This window comes from Pongo abelii, chromosome 19, assembly GCF_028885655.2.
Source record: "Pongo abelii isolate AG06213 chromosome 19, NHGRI_mPonAbe1-v2.0_pri, whole genome shotgun sequence".
Lineage (NCBI taxonomy): Eukaryota > Metazoa > Chordata > Mammalia > Primates > Hominidae > Pongo > Pongo abelii.
In genome coordinates, this window is record NC_072004.2 from 54,554,112 (window position 1) to 54,576,503 (window position 22,392).

The following is a 22,392-nucleotide window of genomic DNA, read 5'->3' on the forward strand; positions in this document are numbered from 1 at the left end:
TGGCTAGGCTGGTCTCGAACTCCTGACCTCAAGTGATCTGCCTGCCTTGGTCTCCCAAAGTTCTGGGATTACAAGCATGAGCTACCGTGCCCCGCCACCTTTTGCCAATTTTGAATAATGCCTGTGTGAACATTGGTGGACACGTTTCTAATTGAGTCTCTACTTGTAATACTTTTGGTTATGTACCTAAAAGTCAAATTGCTGGATCATATGGTAATTCTATATTTAATTTTTTGAGGAATTACCGAACTATTTTTCACAGTGGCTGGACCATTTTACATTCCCACCAGCGAATGTCCAGTGATGGATAAGGGTCTCAATTTCTTGTATATCCTTACCCCAACACTAGTTATTTTTCTTTTTAAAAATAATGGCCATCCTAATGATGTAAATGGCCATCCTAATGAGTGCAAAGTAGTATCTCATCATGATTTTAATTTGCATTTACCTAAGGAATAGTGATGCTAATCCTCTTTTCATTTGCTTATTGGCCATTTGGTTATCTTTAAAAAATTGATACGTAATATTTGTACATATTTTTGGGGTACATGTGATATTTTGTTATATGCATAGAACGTGTAATCATCAAATCAGGGTATTTAGGATATATATCACCATGAGCACTTAGCATTTCTATGTGTAGAGAACGTTTTAAGTCCTCACTACTAGCTGTTTTTAAATGTACCATGTATTGTTGTTAACTATTGTCACTCTGCTATGTAATGTTAGAACTTATTCCTTTGATCTAAGTGTACATTTGTACCCAACCTGTCTTTCTTCATTCTTTTTTCTTTTTCTTTTATCTGACTGGGTTAGTTTGAAAGGCCTGTCTTGTCAAACTGAAATCTCTTTCTTCTGTTTCATCTAGTCTATTGTTGAAGCTTCCCAGTTTTTTTTTTTTGAGCAGAGTCTTGCTCTGTCACCCACGCTGGAGTGCAGTGGCGCAATCTTGGCTCACTGCAAGCTCCGCCTCCTGGGTTCACGCCATTCTCCTGCCTAAGCCTCCCGAGTTGCTGGGACTACAGGCGCCTGCCACCATGCCCAGCTAATTTTGTGTATTTTTTAGTAGAGACAGAGTTTCACCATGTTAGCCAGGATGGTCTCGTGTTAGCCAGGATGGGCACGATCTCCTGACCTCGTGATCCACCCACCTCAGCCTCCCAAAGTGCTGGGATTACAGGTGTGAGCCACCACACCCGGCCTCACTTGTATTTTTATGTCATTCATTGAGTTATTCAGTTTATGGATTTCTGTTTGGTTCTTTCTTATGAGATCTATCTCTTTGGTGAATTTCTTTTTCATATCCTGAATTGTTTTTCTTTTTTTTTTGTAATGTTGTCTGTGTCTGCTTGTATCCCACTGGGCTTGTTTAATATCATTATTTTTCAATTCGTTTTCAGGGATTTTATACATTTTTTGGGGGGTTAAAACCTATTGTTGGCGAATTGTGTTTCTTTGGAGGTGTCATATTTCCTTGCTTTTTCATATTTTTTGTGTCCTTTCATTGATATCTGTGCGTCAGGTATAACACTTCTCATTTTTTTTTTCTTGAGACGAAGTCTCACTCTGTTGCCAGGTTGGAGTGGTGCAGTGGTGCGATCTCAGTTCACTGCAACCTCTGCCTCACGGGTTTAAGTGATTCTCCTGCCTCAGCCTCCTGAGTATCTGGGACTACAGGTGTGTGCCACCACGTCCAGCTAATTTTTGTATTTTTAGTAGAGACGAGGTTTCACCATGTTGGCCAGGATGGTCTCGATCTCTTGAGCTCGTGATCCACCCGCCTTGGCCTCCCAAAGTGCTGGGATTACAGGCGTGAGCCACCGTGCCCGGTCCACTTCTAATTTTTAAAATTGGCTTTCATAGGGGAAGGCTTTTTCCTGTTTTTTTTTTTTTTTAAATAATGACAAGTTATTTTTAAATTGGTAATACATAGGAAGATGATAACTCAAAGGAGTAGGTAGCAGATGCCAGTATATTCAATCAATGAGCTGTATTTTACTGGAATTTAATCAATATTAACCTGAAATAGATGATAAGTTAATATGCATATTATAATCCCTCCAACTACCACTAAGAAATTACTCAGAAAAAGTAACAGAGGACTTAAAATATTAATGCTAAAGATATTTTCTAAACACAAAAGAAGAAGATAGGAGGAACAACAAACACCTAAGACATATAAATATACATAGCAAAATGGCAAACTTAAAATCCAATTATACCAACAATATACTAATGGCAAATGTGTCAGACCCAAATTGCTTCAGATTCAAAGACCACTTGTTTGAAAATAAAATGATGGTAAAAAATACGTGACATGCTTTAAAAATTTTAATGTAAGACCTCCAACTAAAAATCATAGATGAAAACCTAGGAAATACCCTTTTTGACATCTGCTTCGGTAAATAATTTTTGGCTGAGTCCCCAAAAGCAATTGCAACAAAAAACAAATATTGACAAGTGCCACCTGATTAAACTAAAGAGCTTCTGGACAGCAAAAGAAACTATCAACAGAAAAAACAGACAACTACTGAATGGGAGAAAATATTTGCAAATGGTTTATCTGATAAAGGTCTAATATCCAGCATCTATAAGGAACTTAAATCAACAAGAACAAATAACCCCATTAAAAGTGGGCAAAGGACACACAGACACTTCTTAAAAGAAGACATACGTATGGGCCAACAAACATGGAAAAATGCTCATCATCTCTCATCATCAGGGAAATGCTAATCAAAACCACATGAGATGCCATCTTAACACCAGTCAGAATGGCTGTTATTAAAAAGTCAAAAACCGGCTGGGCCTGGTGGCTCATGCCTGTAATCCCAGCACTTTGGGAGGCCAAGGCAGGGAGATCACAAGGTCGGGAGATCAAGACCATCCTGGCTAACACAGTGAAATCCCATCTCTACTAAAAACACAAAAAATTAGCTGGACATGGTGGCGGGTGCCCATAGTCCCAGCTACTCAGGAGGCTGAGGCAGGAGAATCGCTTGAACCCGGGAGGCAGAGGTTGCAGTGAGCCGAGATCATGCCACTGCACTCCAGCCTGGGCGACAGAGCAAGACTCCATCTCTAACAACAACAACAACAACAACAACAACAATAACAACAACAACAGATGCTGGTGGGGCTGTGGAGAAAAGGGAACACGTATACACTGCTGGTGGGCGTCTGAATTAGTTCAGCCACTGTGGAAAGCAGTTTGGAGACTTCTCAAAGAACTTAAACAGAGCTACCATTTGACCCAGCAATCCCACTAATGGTTATATACCCACAGGAAAATAAATGGCTCTACCAAAAAGAGACATGTACTTGTATATTAATCACCATGCTATTAACAATAGCAAAGACATGGAATCAGCCTAAGTACCCACCAGCAGTGGATTGAATAAAGGAAATGTGTTATACATACACCATGGAATACTACACAGCCATAAGGAGAATGAAATCATGTCATTTACAGCAACATGTATGGAGCTGGAGGCCAAAATCTTAAGCAAATTAATGGAGAAATGAAAAACCAAATACTCCATGTTCTCACTTATAAGTGGGAGCTAAACATTGACCACACATGGACATCAACATGGGAACTATTAATAGACACTGCAAACTACTAGAGTGCGGAGGGAGGAAGGAGGAGTATGAGTTCCTATTGGGTGCTATGCTCACTACCTGGGTGCAATATGTCCGTGTAACAAACCTGCACATGCACCCCTTGTATCTAAAAGTTGAAATTTAAAAAAATATATCATGTAAACAATAACCATAATAGAATTAGAGTGGCCATAGTAATATTAAAGACTTTACGTCAAGAAGTATTACTGGAGTAAAAGAGAGACATTTCATTCGCGATAAAAGGGTCAATATAATAAAACAATTGTTAATACATAATACAGATAAAACTTTTTTCTTTTTTTTTCTCAGTAATACTTGTTCAGGAAAACCACTATTAATATGTATAATTAATAAAACAATTATTAGTATATAAATACCTAACAACACAGCCCCTAAAAACATTGAACAAAATCTGACAAAATTGAAAGAAGACATTTTAGTTCTTTTTTTTTTTTTTTTTTTGAGACAGAGTCTCGCTCTGTTGCCCAGGCTGGGGTGCAATGGCGCAATCTCAGCTCACTGCAACCTCCGCCTCCTAGATTCAAGCAATTCTCCTGCCTCAGCCTCCTGAGTAGCTAGGATTACAGGTACGCACCACCAGGCCTGGCTAATTTTTGTATTTTTAGTAGAGACAAGGTTTCACCATATTGGTCAGGCTGGTCTCGAACTCCTGACCTCGTGATCCCCCCGCATCGGCCTCCCAAAGTGCTGGGATTACAGGCATGAGCCACCGCGCCCGGCCCAATTTTAGCTCTTTATTACAGCTCAAGATTTCCATAATTTATTCTCATTAGTTGATAGGAATAAGCACTCTGTAATTTTCCCCATGCATGTTAGTAAACATGTATGACTATTTCTCTGTTAAAAAATAATTGATAGAACAACTAGATAGAAAATTAGAAAAGACTTAGAAGACATGATTAACACTATTTTCTAACTTGACCGCCCAAAACTGCAGAATGCACATTATTTTCAAAAACATCTGGGACATTCATTGTACATGATAGAACAGATGCTTGGCCATGAAACAAATCTTAATAACTTTAAAAGGATTAAAGTCATGCGGAGTATTTCTCTAAGGACAATGGAAATCAATAACAAAATTCAATTTGGGGAATCTCCAAATATTTGGAAATAAAACGCACTTGTAAATAACTCATGGGTCAAAGAAAGAAGCTTAGGGACATTAGCAAATATTTTGAATTGAATGAAAATGAAAACAATGTATAAAAATTTATGGAGTATAACTATAGTATTATATGGAAGAAAATTTACAGCTTTAAATGCTTATATTAGGACAAGAAAATGGCCTGAAATTAATAATCTAAGTGTTTCCCTTAAAAGATTATAAAAAGAAGAGCAAATTATAACCAATGCAAGACTAATGAAGCAAATAATAAAGATCTGGATAGAAGCTGATGTAACAGCAAACAGTGAAATATTGGAAAAGTCTAAAATTGGTTATTTGAAAAGATCAATATAATCAATGTATTTGTAGCTAGATTGAATCGGAAGTTCTAGCTAGATCAATAAGGTGTAAAGATCTGACAGGATAACGTTTCAGACATTTTTATGATGGCTTGTTGTGATGGTTATGATATTGTATAGCATGATTGAACTGTACAGTTAAAACGGGTAGCTTTTATGGTGTGCAAGTTGTATCTTTGTAAAGCTTTCACTCACACAAATACTATCTCGGTGCTTAAGTACATTTTTTTGGGGGCTGTATTTGCATATATGTTGTAACTGATAAAATAACTGTTCTGGTCATTTGCTCTGTATCTTTCAGGGCAGGAATAACATTTGGTTTATATTCTGAGCTCTAAGCAGAGTATTTTACACATAGTAAGACTTGACTCTAACATGCATTTTTGAAAGAGAAAAAAATAGCATTGCCAGTGTAGGACAACTTCCAAGGCTACTTAAAATCAAATTTCTCTGTGTCTAAATATTATGATCCAAAATTGGTGTAACATGTTTTCTTTCTGAAACATTAGATAAGTAAAACAATTTTTAAAAAGTTGTTAAACTTATGATGGGAAATTATATGGAATATAAATTATATTTCAGTGTAGCCTTAAAAATTAAGAGGAGTGAATAAAAGAAACTCCATTTGAGATACAGAGGTACCTCTTCTAATGTACCTCTGCTTTTGTGATTTGATAGTCATTTCAAAGAAGTTCTATTTCTCTCTATAAACTGAGAGTTGAAGAACACGACTTTCATACTATAATATGAAAATATTATTGGATGATTATACACCTGTTTATTTATGTTTAACAAATTATGTTGTTTTACCCCTGTTCTTATATTTCAATAATGGGCAAAAAATTGTGATTTCCCAGCAGATCCCATAACACAGTAAGACCTGTATTTCCTGTCCTTGGATAAAGCGCTAAGTGATTACATTTTGTAAAGAATTGAAAATAGTTGATTGTATCATTTTTTTTTTCCTCTGAACCTAAACTTGAAGAAGTAATTGTTTCTGTCATCTACAGTCAAGTCAGCTGACTCTTTTTAGAGTTTATATGACTGATGTGCTTGGGGGCATGTTGTATCTCTTCCTCAATTCTAAAGTGGAATTCTCTCCTTATATTGGCAAGAATAATCTACTAGAGTGGAAACATGTTATTTGGTCAGTGGTTTGTGATGTACCTTCTTACAGTCTTCAAGCTCGGTTATCGGTGAGAAAATATTTACCTCCATTTGTCTTTATTTCTTTTGTGAAGGTGCTTGTGAGTGAGGATTCTGACAGTGATGGCATTGTGGCCCACTTCCCTGCCCATGAGAAGCCAGTGTGCTGCATGGCTTTTAATACAAGTGGTAAGTTGGCTTTCTTTTTTTTTTTTTTTTTGTAGACCATTTATATAATGGGTTTTCCAGTCAAATATGGAATATGGAATCTGACTTTTCTTCATGTATCAGTATATATCAGAAAAGTTATTAAGTCATTATATTGAATAAAGGAATTTATAATAAAAATTTAGTACCCCTCTAAAATCCCTCTAAAATTAGTTTTGTTCTCAATAAAGTAGCTATTAAATAGCAGCCATTTAAACAATGTTGTTGAGTTGAATGAATTTCTGTTTATAATTACTCCAAGAACTTCAGTATTCCAAACTAGAATATTAATGGATATGAGCAGTATTTTTTTTGTAACTTGAAGTTTCTGTGTAACTTACAACACTTTGTAAGCTAATTTAATTTTCTCGGGTTTTTTTTAGTGGTGCTCTTTTTCTTTTTCTTCTTAAGGTTTACTCCTTACATTTTGTTATATCTTTTTAGTTCCTTTTAATATAGCATATGATTTGTACTCTTAATTTTCTTTTCACAATATCCAGAGTAGTTATCTTATTTAAATTCTGCATTTGTAAGATTTTTTAATTTTTATTTAATTTTACTATTTTTTTAAAAAAAGATAAAGACAGAGTCTCACTATGCTGCCCAGGCTGGTCCTGAACTCCTGGCCTCAAGCAATTCTCCTGCCTTAGCCTCCCAAAGTATTGCCACCATGCTTGGCCAGATTTTTTTCATTATGATAATGTTTTTGTATTTCTCCATTCTCTGGATATCTATCTGTTTAACTGGAAGTTAAGTCTAGAAGCATAAATCCATTCAGGCTAAGGAGTTTTTGTTTGTTAGTTTCTAAACTTCGTAAGTATTGCTGTCTACATCATTTGATCCCAATAGGAGACACATTATTTTAGGTTGTCTCCCTGTTTGTGGTGCTATATTTGATCACATGAGTAAGGTAATGACTATCAAGTATCTACATTATTGGAAATAGGTTTTTCTTATGGAGATTAACAAGTACTCTACAGTATGTCATTTTGACATTATTTCTGAAGCAGCTTTTTAATTAATAATTTTGTTACATTGAAGGTTGTAGAATGGTGGGTTGTTTTCTTAATTCTGTCTTGGTCTCTGCATTTACTGACTGTTATTCTTCTATAGAAAAAGTTTTCTCTCATCAGCCAGGAGTAAACAGCATTTCTCCTGTATGTCAAAAGTGGTATAAATGCCTAATTCTCTCTCTCTTTTTCTTTTAAATGACCAATTTTCACAGTAAGGAGTTGGTGTAATACTTCCAGTGGTAGGAAACAAGTTACAGGTTGAGTACTTTATATCTGAAATGCTTGGGACCAGAAGTCTTTCTGATTTTAGATTTTTTTTTGATTTTGGAATATTTGCATATTTAATGAGTTATCTTGGCGGTGGGACCCAAGTGTAAATACAAAATTTATTTGTTTTGTGTATACCCTATACGCATAGCCTGAAGGTGATTTTATAGCATATTTTAAGTGATTTTGTGCATGAAACGTAGTTTTGACTGCATTTTAACTGAGACTTTGTACATGAGGTTAGGTGTGGATTCTCCAGTTGTGGCATCATGTCAGTGCTACAGTTTTGGAGCATTTCAGAGCATTTTGGTTTGCATTATAAGAAGAACATAAATTTTTGTGAGGATTTTGGTTTTTCAGATTAGGAATGCTCAATCTGTATTTTAAAAATACTTTGTAAATAAAACTGCTCTTTTGTTTTCAGAGCTGGTATAGTCATCATAAACTTGCAGTCTTTTCAGATCTTTTCCATTTGGTTGATGTATCTAAGGAGCATGCTATTTTTAATCTTAGTTTTCAGAAATGATTATATCACTTAAAATTGATGGGAAAAGCCAATCCTTTTCCCCTTCTTTTCATCTTTTCAAATAAAGAATGATAGTAAGAGATTATCATTATATAGAGATATTATTTTATAAAGCACTTTGAATATCTACCCTCTAATATCTTAGTAAGTCATCTTTGATTAAGGGAACAGGATTTTTATAGTGATTGGTAATCAGTAGGATTGATTTAATTAATAAAGGCAAGATTTATTGAAATTCTCTGAGTGTTGTGGGAATTAAGTTAAATGTGAAAAAACAGCCTGGAAGTTATGTCACTTGTAGCACTCCACTTTGAATAACCGGTATGACTCATATTGATATTCCATCTGTTATGTCAGATCTCCTTTGTGTTAGTGTATATTTCAAATAACCCTACAGTGCTTCTGACACTGGCAGCTGTATTTTTTTCCTATGACTTTGCATTATAAGAAGAACATATTATATAATATAAAGAGTGTTGTAGTCATCATAAAATGGTTTCATAATTTTGATCTACATTTGCCATTTGATTTCTTTGACCTCTCACATTTGTGTTTATATGATAAGGTTAAAAATAGCAATATTTATACCTATTTTTCTGTGTTGCTGGGACACTAGGTTTATAACTATGATGTAATTTATTTTGTGACAATCATTTGTTTAAATATTTGTTTCCCTTGCTAACTTATCTGTTCCTCGTACAAAGAGATCAGATGTCATTAATCTTTGTATCTCTAGTGCTTGGCATGGTGTCTCAGAGTAATAGGAAACTTAGTGAATTCTTTTGAACTATTCCCCACTGTAGATGTATGGCACTGTATTAGGCATGGTAGTCTCTATTTTGACAATGAAAGTGATAGGTCAGTTCAGTATTTTTTAGTTCTTTTATTTTTTCTTTCTTTCTTTTTTTTTGTTTTTTGTTTGTTTTTTTGAGACAGGGTCTTGCTCTGTTGCCAGGCTGGAGTGCAGTGGCACGATCTCAGCTCACTGCAGCCTCCGCCTCCCAGGTTCAAGCGATCCTTGTGCCTCAGCCTGCCAAGTAGCTGGGACTACAGGCGTGTACCATGCCCAGCTAATTTTTTTTTTGTATTTTTAGTAGAGACGGGGTTTCACCATGTTGGCTAGTATGGTCTCAATCTCTTGACCTCGTGATCCACCTGCCTTGGTCTCCCAAAGTGCTGGGATTACAGGCATGAGCTACCACGCCCGGTCCTTTCCTTATTTTTCTATAGAAATTTTGATGAGATTCTACTAAAGTTCTTCTGGAATTTATTCACTTTGAAATGGTTCATGGTGTATAGAGTTTCCTTGTTCTGGTATTACATAATTGTTTCATATAGCAATCTATGAAGCCTGTTAATATCATTGGAAATAATCCTATATGGAGATGCTAATTAGTTAATTGTACCTGTAAACTTGTGAGTGATGAAAATAATGGTTATTTTTATATCATTTCACATTTATATATAACTCTCTAAATATTGCTTATGCTTCAAAATTATGATAGAGCCTATAATTTAATATATTAACAAAAAAGCACTTATACTACTTATATTTTAATTTTTTTTTTTTTTATCTTTTTATTATTATTATTATTATTATTATTATACTTTAGGTTTTATGGTACATGTGCGCAATGTGCAGGTAAGTTACATATGTATACATGTGCCATGCTAGTGCGCTGCACCCACCAACTCGTCATCTAGCATTAGATATATCTCTCAGTGCTATCCCTCCCCCCTCCCCCCACCCCACAACAGTCCCCGAAGTGTGATGTTCCCCTTCCTGTGTCCATGTGTTCTCATTGTTCAATTCCCACCTATGAGTGAGAATATGCGGTGTTTGGTTTTTTGTTTTTTTAATTTTTTAAAATCTTAAGTATTTTATTTTGTGTTTTAATTTCATTCTGAGAAAGTGGTTCTTGGCTTCATCATATTGCTAAAAGGATCCACACTACAAAAATGTTTTAGAACCCTTTATCAAAAAGGTTGAAGCTTGCTGGTGTGATTTCACCTGTTTCAGCTAACACATTGGAAGATACCTCTTTCACTAGTGACTCTATTCACCTTGTCTGGCTAAGTCTTGGTAATTCACTTAATAAGAGATAGTCCCTATGCATAGAGTCTGCTTGCTGGTTAGTTGCAAATGCACAAATAGGGTCTTAAGGAAGGAAAACCCTTTGTGGAGTAAGGACAGCATCCTAGCCTGGTTTTGGAGATAGTTCTTCAAAGGGAAATCAGTTCCAAGCTGGGACCTAAAAGATATTTAATTAGAAAATAATGATTCAGTGCCTGGCACCATAAATATTATTTGAATGAAAGAAGCAAGAAAAATATGGATTGTGAACCATAGTATGTATAGTGGACTCATTAGTTTGTTGTGCACAGATATGTTTTTCAATGTGTCCTCATTTCTGCAACATTTTATAAATCCTTCATACCTGTTTAGATATCTGTATTCAGTGGAGGGTTTATAACTCAGCAACCACTCATACAGTTGGTTTGCACAATGCTTTATAGTAGCTGGTAGGCAATTACTTACAATTCATCTTAATTATTTACTTTCAGCTTTGAGTATTTTTGCTGTTCTGAATATTGACTTATTACTTGATTATGAGCAAGGATGCAGGAAGTGCTCAATTCTCAATGATGTGGAAGTCTGGATTTTTTCTTTCTTTTTTTAATTAGCAAGTGCTAGTCAGTAGCTACCCAGCTTTGTACAAAAAGTAACTGGGGTTAGCCATGGCTTCTAACCATTTATCAGCTCGTATCATTAGGTGACATTTTATTTTGCTTTGCTAGTTTCTGGTTCATATTTAGTCTTCTAACCCTTCTGATTGGTACACATACATATACACACACATACATAGAGGACATGTTTTAGTGAGGAAACTGCATTGCTATTTGTAAATGCATAGATACCTCAGTAGCTGGGTTTTTTTCCCTTAAATTATTATTTGTCTTATAGTTTTAAAAATGTTTTTGTGAGATAAAATGATGTATTTTCTAGCACTCTTCATTTAAGTCCTTCCCACTAGTAAATCATAAATTTACTAATGTGATTAAGAAATGTGACATTATAAAATGAGGTAGGAGTCGGGCACATTGCTCATAATCCCGGTGATCCAGGAGGCTGAGATGGGGGGACCAACACTGGAGGCCAGGAGTTTGAGACCAGCCTGGGCAACAAACCAAGATCCTGTATCTAAAAAAAAATTTTTTTAATTACCTGGGCGTGGTGGCACGTGCCTGTAGTCCCAGCTACTTAATTGGGAGGCTGAGATGGAAGACTTGCTTGAACCAAGAAGTTAAGGCTGCAGTGAGCTCTGATCCCATCATTGCACTCTAGCCTGGGTTACAGAGTAAGAGCCTGTCTGGAAAAAAAAATTAAAAAATTAAGTAAAATGAGATAGTTCTCTGCAACACTGGCTGAATTATATTTGTTAGCTTCTGAACTTTTATTAATTCACGTTTTGTAAAAAGATATGTAATTTCAATAGGCCTTAACACAGTAGTTACGGTTTTTAATTTAAATTGGCTTTTTCCAAAATATAACTAATAGATCCTCCAATGACATACTCCAGTCCTTCTTTACCCATACATGTAACCATATATGTTTTAAAATTTATATTAGGAAGTTTTAACCCTCTAATAATTATCTAATTTGGTTAAAGGCATTTTCATGGGGTATGTAATATGGCTAATAAAAACAGTATTGCTTGTTAGAATACTTTTTACTAGTTTAGGGAAGTTTATGTAAAACAAACAAAACATGGCAAAAAGTTGATTGTGTGATTTTTGTTTTTAAAGCTGATCTTACTCAAACCAGTTTACCTGTGTTTGTCACTGTTACACTTAAGAATATAAATAAATTCCTTTTAGTCTTCATTCATTCATTCATTTTTTGAGACGGAGTCTTGCTCTGTTGCCCAGGCTGGAGTGCAGTAGTGTGATCTCGGCTCATCACAATCTCCGCCTCCAGGTTCAAGCCTGGTTCAGTGCCTGGCACCATAAATATTATTTGAATGAAAGAAGCAAGAAAAATTCTTGCTGCCCCGGCCTCCCGAGTAGCTGGGATTACAGGTGTGCGCCACTGCACCCAGCTAATTTTTGTATCTTTTTTAGTAGAGATGGGGTTTTGCCATGTTGGCTAGGCTGGTCTTGAACTCCTGACCTCAGGTAATCCACCTGCCTCAGCCTCCCAAAGTGTTGGGATTACAGACATGAGCCACTGCGTCCAGCCCTTTTAGTCTTTTTAAAAGAAAGACATATTTTTAGACAACAGTATTATAAACACGTCCTGGACAACAAAATCCAAGAACAAACCAGGCCCATAGCCACTTCCTGGGAAACGTTAAAAATACTATAAAATGTACATGATGGAATAACACTGCAAAATGAATTTGGGAGACCATGTAGGTTGGTTGACTGGGTGGCATACATTTCTGTCTTGTATGGGACCTATTCAGAAAAGACATGAAGTGATGCTATTAAATAGATCTGTGAAACTTCTAGTTCAGCAGCTGCATTCATTTTTTTTTCAATTTTTTAACTCCCATTCTTATTTATTAGCTGTGACTTTGAGGCCAGAATTAAAACAAATATTTTAGTGGCAGCATTTATGATTTGTTTAGAAGTACCAGATTGATCCCCATGGTTAGATCTGGGCAGATTCAATATGGGCAATGTAAACTTGTTGCTCTCAGGGACAAAGTGAATAACATTTTCAAGGAACTTTAAAAAAAATTAATAAACTTTATTTTTTATTTTATTTTTTTTGAGATGGAGCCTCGCTCTGTTGCCTAGGCTGGAGTGCAGTGGCACAATTTCAGCTCACTGCAACCTCTACCTCCCGGGTTCAAGCGATTTTCCTGCCTCAGGCTCCTGAGTAGCTGAGATTACAGGCACGTGCCACCACACATTGCTAATTTTTTGTATTTTTAGTAGAGATGGCATTTCACCATGTTGCACAGGCTGGTCTCAAACTCCTGAGCTCAGGCAATCTGCCCACCTTGGCTTCCCAAAGTACTAGGATTACAGGCGTGAGCTACCACGCCTGGCCGGAATCTTCTTTTGCCTGGCTAACTCTTACGCTGATTCCTATCTTAAATATCATTTAAGAAGTCTTCCCTGAGTCTACATAAAATGTCATGTTCCCCTTCCTCCTTCACCTTGTCACCCAATTGGGCAAGCTAGTTAATCTGCTTGTCACACTCAATGCCTCAGTTTCCTCATCAATAAAATGGGGGCTCGTAATGATATCTAAAATAATACCTGGCCAGATGCACTGGCTCACACCTTTGATCCCAATACTTTGGGAGGCCAACGTGGGTGGATAGCTTGAGCTCAGGAGTTAGAGACCAGCCTAGGCAACATGGTGAAACTCTGTCTCTACAAAAAATACAAATATTAGCTGGGTGTGGTGGTGCATGCCTGTAGGTCTAGCTACTTGGGAGGCTGAGGCAGGAGGATTGCTTAAGCCTGGGAGGCAGAAATTGCAGTGAGCTGAGATCACGCCACTGTGCTCCAGCCTGGGTGACAGAGCAAGACCCTGTCTAAAAAAAAATAAAAAATAAAATAATATCTAACAAATAGAGTAACCTCAATAGATATTAGTTGTTTCTGTTTTCATTATTATCAATCACCTTCATCCTAGTTTTTAAATTATTTACATCCATCAGAGTATCTTTTCAATGTGTTCTCTGTTAGAGGTAAGCTTTTGTTAATATTTTGTCCCCAGGTATTAGCCCAGTAGCTTTCACATACTTGATACTGAGTAAATGTACATTGAGTAATTACAATAATTAATTCCATTGGATTGCTTCATAATTGTAATCATGGAAAAAATATAGCAGGGCAAAATTAAGACATTTATTCAATGTTGTTATTCATTTGTTGAATAAAATCAACTTATGTCTAAATTGTGGTTTGAATAAGAATTGTCTGGCTGGGCACGGTGGCTCACACCTGTAATCCCAGCACTGTGATCCAAGGTGGGTGGATCACAAGGTCAGGAGATCGAGACCATCCTGGCTAACACAGTGAAACCCTGTCTCTACTAAAAAATACAAAAAATTAGCCAGGCATGGTGGCGGGCGCCTGTAGTCCCAGCTACTTGGGAGGCTGAGGCAGGAGAATGGCGTGAACTCGGGAGGCGGAGCTTGCAGTGAGCCAAGATCGTGCCACTGCACTCCAGCCTGGGCAACAGAGCGAGACTCCGTCTCAAAAAAAAAAAAAAAAAAAAGAATTGTCTCCATCTCTATATATTGGGAGTGATCCATGATGGCAAATTATAATACCTGCAGATACATATCACAGATAACTAAAACTGAAATATGTAATAGATAGTAATTTAAAATACCCCATGGAGGCTGGAAGCAGTGGCTCATCCCAGTATTCCCAGCACTTTGGGAGGCTGAGGAGGGCGGATTACTTGAGGTCAGGTGTTCGAGACCAGCCTGGCCAACATGGCGAAACCTCGTCTCTACTAAAAATACAAAAATTAGCTGAGTGTAGTGGCACATGCCTGTAATCCCAGCTACTGGGGAGGCTGAGGCAGGAGAATCTCTTGAGCCAGGAGGCAGAGGTTGCCGAGATGGTGCCACTGTACTCCAGATTGAGTGACAGAGCAAGACCCCGTCTCAAAAAAAAAAGGGACCCCATGGAAATGACATTTTTATGTAATAAGAACAATAGATTAGTATACTATTATATTTTTGGACAACAAACTATTTCTTATTTATCAAACTATCATTAGAAACATAAGGAAGAAATCCTCAACTCTGTGCAATAAGCCTGACACGAACAGACCTGCCACCTTTAATTCAGTAAATAATTGATTTGCTTTCCAGAGGCATTACTTCTGCCAGCTGAGCAACTGAGAAATGTAAAGTACAACACATCTACATTTTAAATAATTACCCCTCCTTGGCAGGGAAATTGCTTTTCCATCCATTAATAAGAGGAAAATGAGTGTTGAATCTCTAGCGAAACAGAGTAAATATGTACCCCTTTAGATGCTTGGCTGCATCTTTAGCAGACTTGAAATTCTTCTGGTTACTTAAGTGATATATATTAAAAGGTGATTGTGGTCTTGTGTTAATTGTTAAAGATGTTTAGGTTTTTCTTTTTGAACATAAAAGTTTTCCCATTGATTCTAGCAAGTGGTTAGAGAAATACCATGTCTTGATTTGTTTTTAACATCTATAATGCATCACAGATCTACAGCATGACATAGCTTGAGATTTTTAATCTGACAGCTCTGGTTTATCACTATCAGACACCTATATTATTTCATTCACAATGCAAAGGCAACTTGAAGAATTTATTTCCATTTTTCATTAGAAGAGGATGTTTCCATAGTAGTTTTGTACTTACTCTCTTGTTTCATCATCTTGTAAAGTGGTGTCCTTTACTCACGTAATGGATTTACCCTCTGAAGAATTAGTTCTGTTTGCTCTCTGTTCATTGTGGCACTGTAGTTATGTAAGAGAAGGGATCTTTGTAGGGGTGACTTACGATTAGGTAGTAGGTACAGTGTCCAGGGACCACAATACTTTTAGAACCTCGCTATAATTTTCTGATTTCTTTAAAAGCAGAAAAAAATACCCATGGTTTTAAGTTAATAGAATGGAGTAAAAAAATTATAACTTTTAAGTATTTTTTCCTGGAGGAGAGGGTCCATGAAGACAAAAATGCCCAGGTCCCACCTAAAGTCCTAATGTAGCCCTGGGTTCCATCAGTAAGTGAAGAGCCTTGCCTGTTCTTCATCACTATTGCCACAGCACTACCACTTAATTGAATAAAGGTGCTCAGTTAATAGTGAATTAACTCATGGAAGATGTGAATGCATACATTGGGATACTATGTAAAAATGTGAAATCAACATATATGCCTGTAAAAATAGACCTGTCTACAACAGATATAACATAAATACTTATAATAATATAAACATAGTATTTAATTTTGCAAAAGGTAAAGAAGGACCTATATAGTCAGGTACATACATGCAAAGCAGCTGTTGATTTCAACTTTTCATTTGTCAGTACACCCTTACTGGTTGTTAAACACTGAAGTACTTGAATACTTCTTGCCCATCCCAGTTGCCTCTGGGCCTCCCTCCCTGGTGGGGGATGGTAGGCACCTTGTTTCACTATTCTTATTCAAATTGGCCTGTTTCTTGCCATACATTAAATATTTTTTGAACATTGCTCTAAAAACAGCCTAAGTATTTCCCAAAGATATATATTCATTTCAAAGAGATTTATTATATATAGTAAGGTGGGTACCTATGGTCAGGAGCAGTGAGAAATGAAGAGTGGGTGTAGGAATGGAGGAGCAAAGAGAAAATGTAAGAACAGTAAGAGGCTGGGTGCGGTGACTCATACCTGTAATCCTAGCACTTTGGGAGGCAGAGGTGGGCAAAATCACTTGAGCTTAGGAGCTTGAGACCAGCCTTGCAACATGGTGAAACCCCATCTCTACTAAAAATACAGAAATCAGCCAGGTGTGGTGGCTCGTGCCCATACCTGTAATCCCAGCTACTTGGGAGGCTGAGGCGTGACAATTGTTTGAACCCAGGAGGCGGAGGAATACAGTACAATACAATACAGTACAGTACAGTACAACAGTACAAATAGCAAGAGAAGGTTTATGTATGGACTTATTAACATAGACGAAATGAAAAATCTGATTAATTCTTCCATGCATCTGAAGTCTAAAAAGGATATCCAGAATGCTAAGAAAGAGGAGGTAATGTTTATCAATTAGAATTGAGAATTAATAAATGTAATGTTAATATAGTTTTAAGAGTACAACAACGTAAAATAATACTATTAAATACAATTATAGTTAATTAATTTATACTATAATTATTGATATAATAATTAAAAATGAACTGATTTTATAATTTTCCCTTTGTTCCTTTGATTGTTTCTAAGAATACATTCAATAAGTAAATACATAATTTGGTTGTGCACAGAATGCCTGCCTACCCAGTCATCTTTTTTATGGATCAGCCATTGTTCTTATGTATACTTGTTCTGTAACATAGTCACAGAGTCATGCTATGATACTGCTCCTGTAGGTAATCAAACCTAATTTCCAGAGACACTTGGTCATTTGGTAATATTTTCAACATATGCTCATATACCCAAAATGTGTTAACTGATGTACAATTTGATACAGCATACTTGATGACTATCTTTGAAACTTTATCTTTCATCTAATCATTATCATTTGTTACTTAGTTACTTAGTTTCTGAACATTGGGGCCAGAACCCTGATCCATGTCTGTTATATTTTCATTTAAGTACTGTGATACATGGTTCTTTGAGCACCCATTTAGCCAAGCTGAGACTCACTGACCTCTTTTTTTTTTTTTTATACTTTAAGTTCTAGGGTACATGTGCACAACATGCAGGTTAGTTACATATGTATACATGTGCCATGTTGGTGTGCTGCACCCAGTAACTCGTCGTTTAACATTAGGTATATCTCGAAATGCTATCCCTCCCCCCTCCCCCCACCCCACAACAGGCCCCGGTGTGTGATGTTCCCCTTCCTGTGTCCATGTGTCCTCATTGTTCAATTCCCACCTATGAATGAGAACATGCGGTGTTCGGTTTTTTGTCCTTGCGATAGTTTGCTGAGAATGATGGTTTCCAGTTTCACCCATGTCCCTACAAAGGACATGAACTCATCATTTTTTATGGCTGCATAGTATTCCATGGTGTATATGTGCCACATTTTCTTAATCCAGTCTACCATTGTTGGACATTTGGGTTGGTTCCAAGTCTTTGCTATTGTAAATAGTGCCGCAATAAACATACGTGTGCATGTGTCTTTATAGCAGCATGATTTATAATCCTTTGGGTATATACCCAGTAATGGGATTGCAGGGTCAAATGGTATTTCTAGTTCTAGATCCCTGAAGAATCGCCACACTGACTTCCACAGTGGTTGAACTAGTTTACACTCCCACCAACAGTGTAAAAGTATTCCTGTTTCTCCACATCCTCTCCAGCACTTGTTGTTTCCTGACTTTTTAATGATCGCCATTCTAACTGGTGTGAGATGGTATCTCATTGTGGTTTTGATTTGCATTTCTCTGATGGCCAGTGATGATGAGCATTTTTTCATGTGTCTTTTGGCTGCTTAAATGTCTTCTTTTAAGAAGTGTCTGTTCATATCCTTTGCCCACTTTTTGATGGGGTTGTTTGTTTTTTTCTTGTAAATTTGTTTAAGTTCATTGTAGATTCTGGATATTAGCCCTTTGTCAGATGAGTAGATTGCAAAAATTTTCTCCCATTCTGTAGGTTGCCTGTTCACTCTGCTGGTAGTTTCTTTTGCTGTGCAGAAGTTCTTTAGTTTCATTAGATCCCATTTGTCAATTTTGGCTTTTGTTGCCATTGCTTTTGGTGTTTTAGACATGAAGTCGTTGCCCATGCCTATGTCCTGAATGGTATTGCCTAGGTTTTCTTCTAGGGTTTTTATGGTTTTAGGTCTAACATTTAAGTCTTTAATCCATCTTGAATTAATTTTTGTATAAGGTGTAAGGAAGGGATCCAGTTTCAGCTTTCTCCATATGGCTAGCCAGTTTTCCCAGCACCATTTATTAAATAGGGAATCCTTTCCCCATTTCTTATTTTTGTCAGGTTTGTCAAAGATCAGATGGTTCTAGATATGCGACATTATTTCTGAGGGTCACTGACTTCTTTTTTTTTTTACCCCTCACCATGTATCTGTTTTTTTTTTTTTATATATATATATATCGTTGTCTGAATGCTGTGTTTTGAGTTTTTCTCTCTCTTTTTTTTCTTCCATGGGGGTGGGGTAGCTGCTCAAGTGTTTTAACTTTCTAACTGGTCTGTTTAACATCTTGTATTTTCCCTCTCTCCATTCACTCCATATAAAGCCAACAAGTTTATCTTGTCCTCGGGAAAATGTTAAATAGTGAAAAGCCATGCCACAGACTGGGAGAAAATTTCTGATAGATGATAGATAGATAGATAGATAGATAGATAGATAGATAGATAGATAGATATTGAAAACATACAATTTAAAATGAGGAAAAGATTTTAAACAATCATGTCACAAAAGAAAATATTTAAAAGCCAGTAAGCACATGAAAAACTGATCAACATCACTTATCACCAAGGAATATTGGCAAATTAAAACTATGAGAATACCAATTGAAATTATTAAAAAGACTGACAGTATCAAATGTTGGTGAAGTTATGGAGCTTGTGGGAATGTAAAATTATACAACCACGTTGGAAAATAGTTTGGCAGTTTCTTATAAATATTTAATGTGTGACCCTGCAATTTCACTCCTAAATATTCACCCAAGAAAAAGAAAAACACGTCCACATGAAGACTAGTATTTGAATGTTCATAGTTGTTTAAGTCACAATATTAAAAAACTAGAAACAGGCCAGGTGCGGTGGCTCACGCCTATAATTCCAGCAATTTGGGAGGCCGAGGTGGGTAGATCACTTGAGGCCAGGAGTTTGAGATCAGCCTCGTCAACATGGTGAAACCCTGTCTCTACTAAAAATACAAAAAAATTAGCCAGATGTAGTGGCAAACCCCTGTAATCCCAGCTACTCAGGAGGCTGAGACAGGAGAATCACTTGAACCTGGAGACAGAGGTTGTAGTGAGCTGAGATGGTGCCATTGCACTCCAGCCTGGGTAACAGAGCAAGACTCCATCTCAAAAAAAAGAAAATACAAAAAACAAAACAAAACAAAAACAAAAAACTAGAAACAGCTACGGAATGGATTTATAAATTGTGGTATGTATTTAAAATGGAACACTAGTCAACAATATAAATCAGTGAGTGACGTACTGTTACTTGTAGCAAATAGACTGAGAAAATATTGTGTGATTACATTTCATTAAATTCTAAAACATGCAGTATTAATCCCGCATAATAGAAAGCTGATGAGTGGTTGCTTGGGGCCAGGTGGCTGGGGAGAGGATGGTTTGCAAGTTAACACAAGGGAACTTTTTTTGAATGCTCTCTCTCTTGACTATGGTAGTAGTTACATAGGTATATGTATTTGTCAGATTCATCATACTGTACATCTAAAATGAATCTATTGTATATAAATTATATATTAATAAAGGTTAAAGTTTTAAAAAGTATTCTAGCAATGGACAAATATTCTCAACTACCTGAAAAAATGAGAACACATGTACATAGGCATACACCACTTTCTTAAATATCTATTTGGTAGAGAAATCTGTTAAAAATAATGAACATTAGAATGCTTAATATGAAAACTCACTGGAAATGACCAGAGATGTCTTCATAAGCCTGAAAATTTTACAATTCAAAGAGAAAGAAAATAATTAAATATTTAAATAATGATGTTAAGACACTTCAAACTGCTAAAAATGCAGGAGGACGAATATAACAAATTAAAAAATAAAGTGAGCTAGAAAATCAGTTGTTCACTTTATATAGACTTTTCCACATGAAACAAATAAGGGCAATATCACTGATTTCTTCTAATTTATGTTGGTTATGGATATATGCAACTTTTGTAAGGGATCAGCTAAATCATCTGCTTTGGTAGTGTGTACTTCAGTGCCTTTAACAGAGTGTTATGTAGCAAATTTGATAATGATGTACTATATTTTAGGCTACTAAAGTGGAAGAATACATTGATGAGTTTGATTATTAGTGTTTGTAAGTAGCTTAAAAAATATGCTGCTATAAGAAATTTTTATATAGCATAAGAAATATATATAGCTTATATAGCTTAAGAAATTTATGCTGCCCATATGGAGACTTTGGGACCATTGTTTTCCAGTATTCATATCCAGCTTGAAAGTTTTATTAATCCGACTTTAATAAGCTATGATATTATGGATTTGTGTAAGCTGAGGAAGTTAACGCTTTCTCTCAGTACTGGGATTCTGTTTCTTTGCTTTTGTGTTTACAAATTTGGCTATTAACTTTTCTAAATGATTAAGTAATTTGTAAGTTTGCATCTATACAGGTGTTAATTGAAAAGTATTACATGAACAAGCATTAATGCCAAAGTTTAAAATTCTTTTATGAATGATATAATCTGAATTCCTGTAAAGATTTCTATTTGATTCAGCATAATCGTGTTTATGTCTCTTTTTGGAAAAGAGTATGAGTAGCTGGTAGTTTGTCTTCTAGTTCACATGTGTGTATATGATAACCATACAATTAGGTAGGTGTTATAAATAGGATATGGCAAAAAAGGCAAACCTACTCATGTTTCCAAGATTTTATAGCATATGCCTGGTGAAATTTTGCTACTCTTTAATTTTGCTTTTTGGGTTAACCAGCTGACGCCCAGTTGAAAAGACTTATGTTCGTGTGAGGCCACAAAAGCCTTAATGTTCAGTCTCCAGCTACCTCAGATTTTGGAGAACGCTGTGTACCATCAGCAGCTTCAATCCCCACCCTCTAACGCTAATGCTCATCTATCAAACTTGAGGCTAAGAGTGAGGGAGAGGAAGCTTCCAGATAAACATACAGAAGTGCCTAAACAGCTAATCACTCTAGGCTTCCGCTTCCAGGCCCTATAATTAGAAGTCCTTCTTTTTCCTTGTATTCCCAGATGACGCAAATGCTTTTTGTGGTTTGGCACCTCATTTGGGGCGTGGGTTTAGTTTATGGCCAGGCCAGAGTCTGGTTTAGTCTTCTGATGCAGCATAAATAGTTCTCAAGCCACAGTCTACTCTGTACAAGTTTTTCCTTTTATGTATATGTGCATTTTAACTTGTTTTCTAGAAGAAAAAAAAAGCTTGCTATTTCCCTGGCAGAATGTGTGCAAAAGAGGAAATTGTAAATGAAAAGAAAGCACGTGACTATGTAGTCCTATACTAGCTATTTCTTTTCTCCTTTCTGCTCTTTAAATTTTTTATATTATTTTTAAAATTTTGTGAAAAAAGTAAACTGGTGAATTGTAGAAGCCACATTTGCATGGAGGGGTGGAAAAAAAGTGTTTGAGATGGGATACACAGAAGATAATACGCATGATTTTTTAGTGGACATTTTCCTGAAAATTTGAATTTGTTTTACATAATCATAACTAAACAGAGACGAATGTCAGTTTGAAAAGCTAGGAACATATGGGAAAGTG

At 36.2% G+C, this 22,392-nt stretch overlaps 1 protein-coding gene across 12 annotated transcripts in view; it reads left to right on the plus strand.

The window, feature by feature from the left end:
- The window catches only part of BCAS3 (BCAS3 microtubule associated cell migration factor), a 703,083-nt gene that overhangs the window by 233,139 nt on the left and 447,552 nt on the right, over nt 1-22,392 (plus strand). For all 12 annotated transcript variants that reach the window (XM_024234727.3, XM_024234725.3, XM_024234724.3 and 9 more), the window contains one exon: nt 6,351-6,444. In XM_024234727.3, coding sequence (XP_024090495.1) covers nt 6,351-6,444 — 94 coding nt within the window. The remainder of the gene's footprint in view (nt 1-6,350; nt 6,445-22,392) is intronic.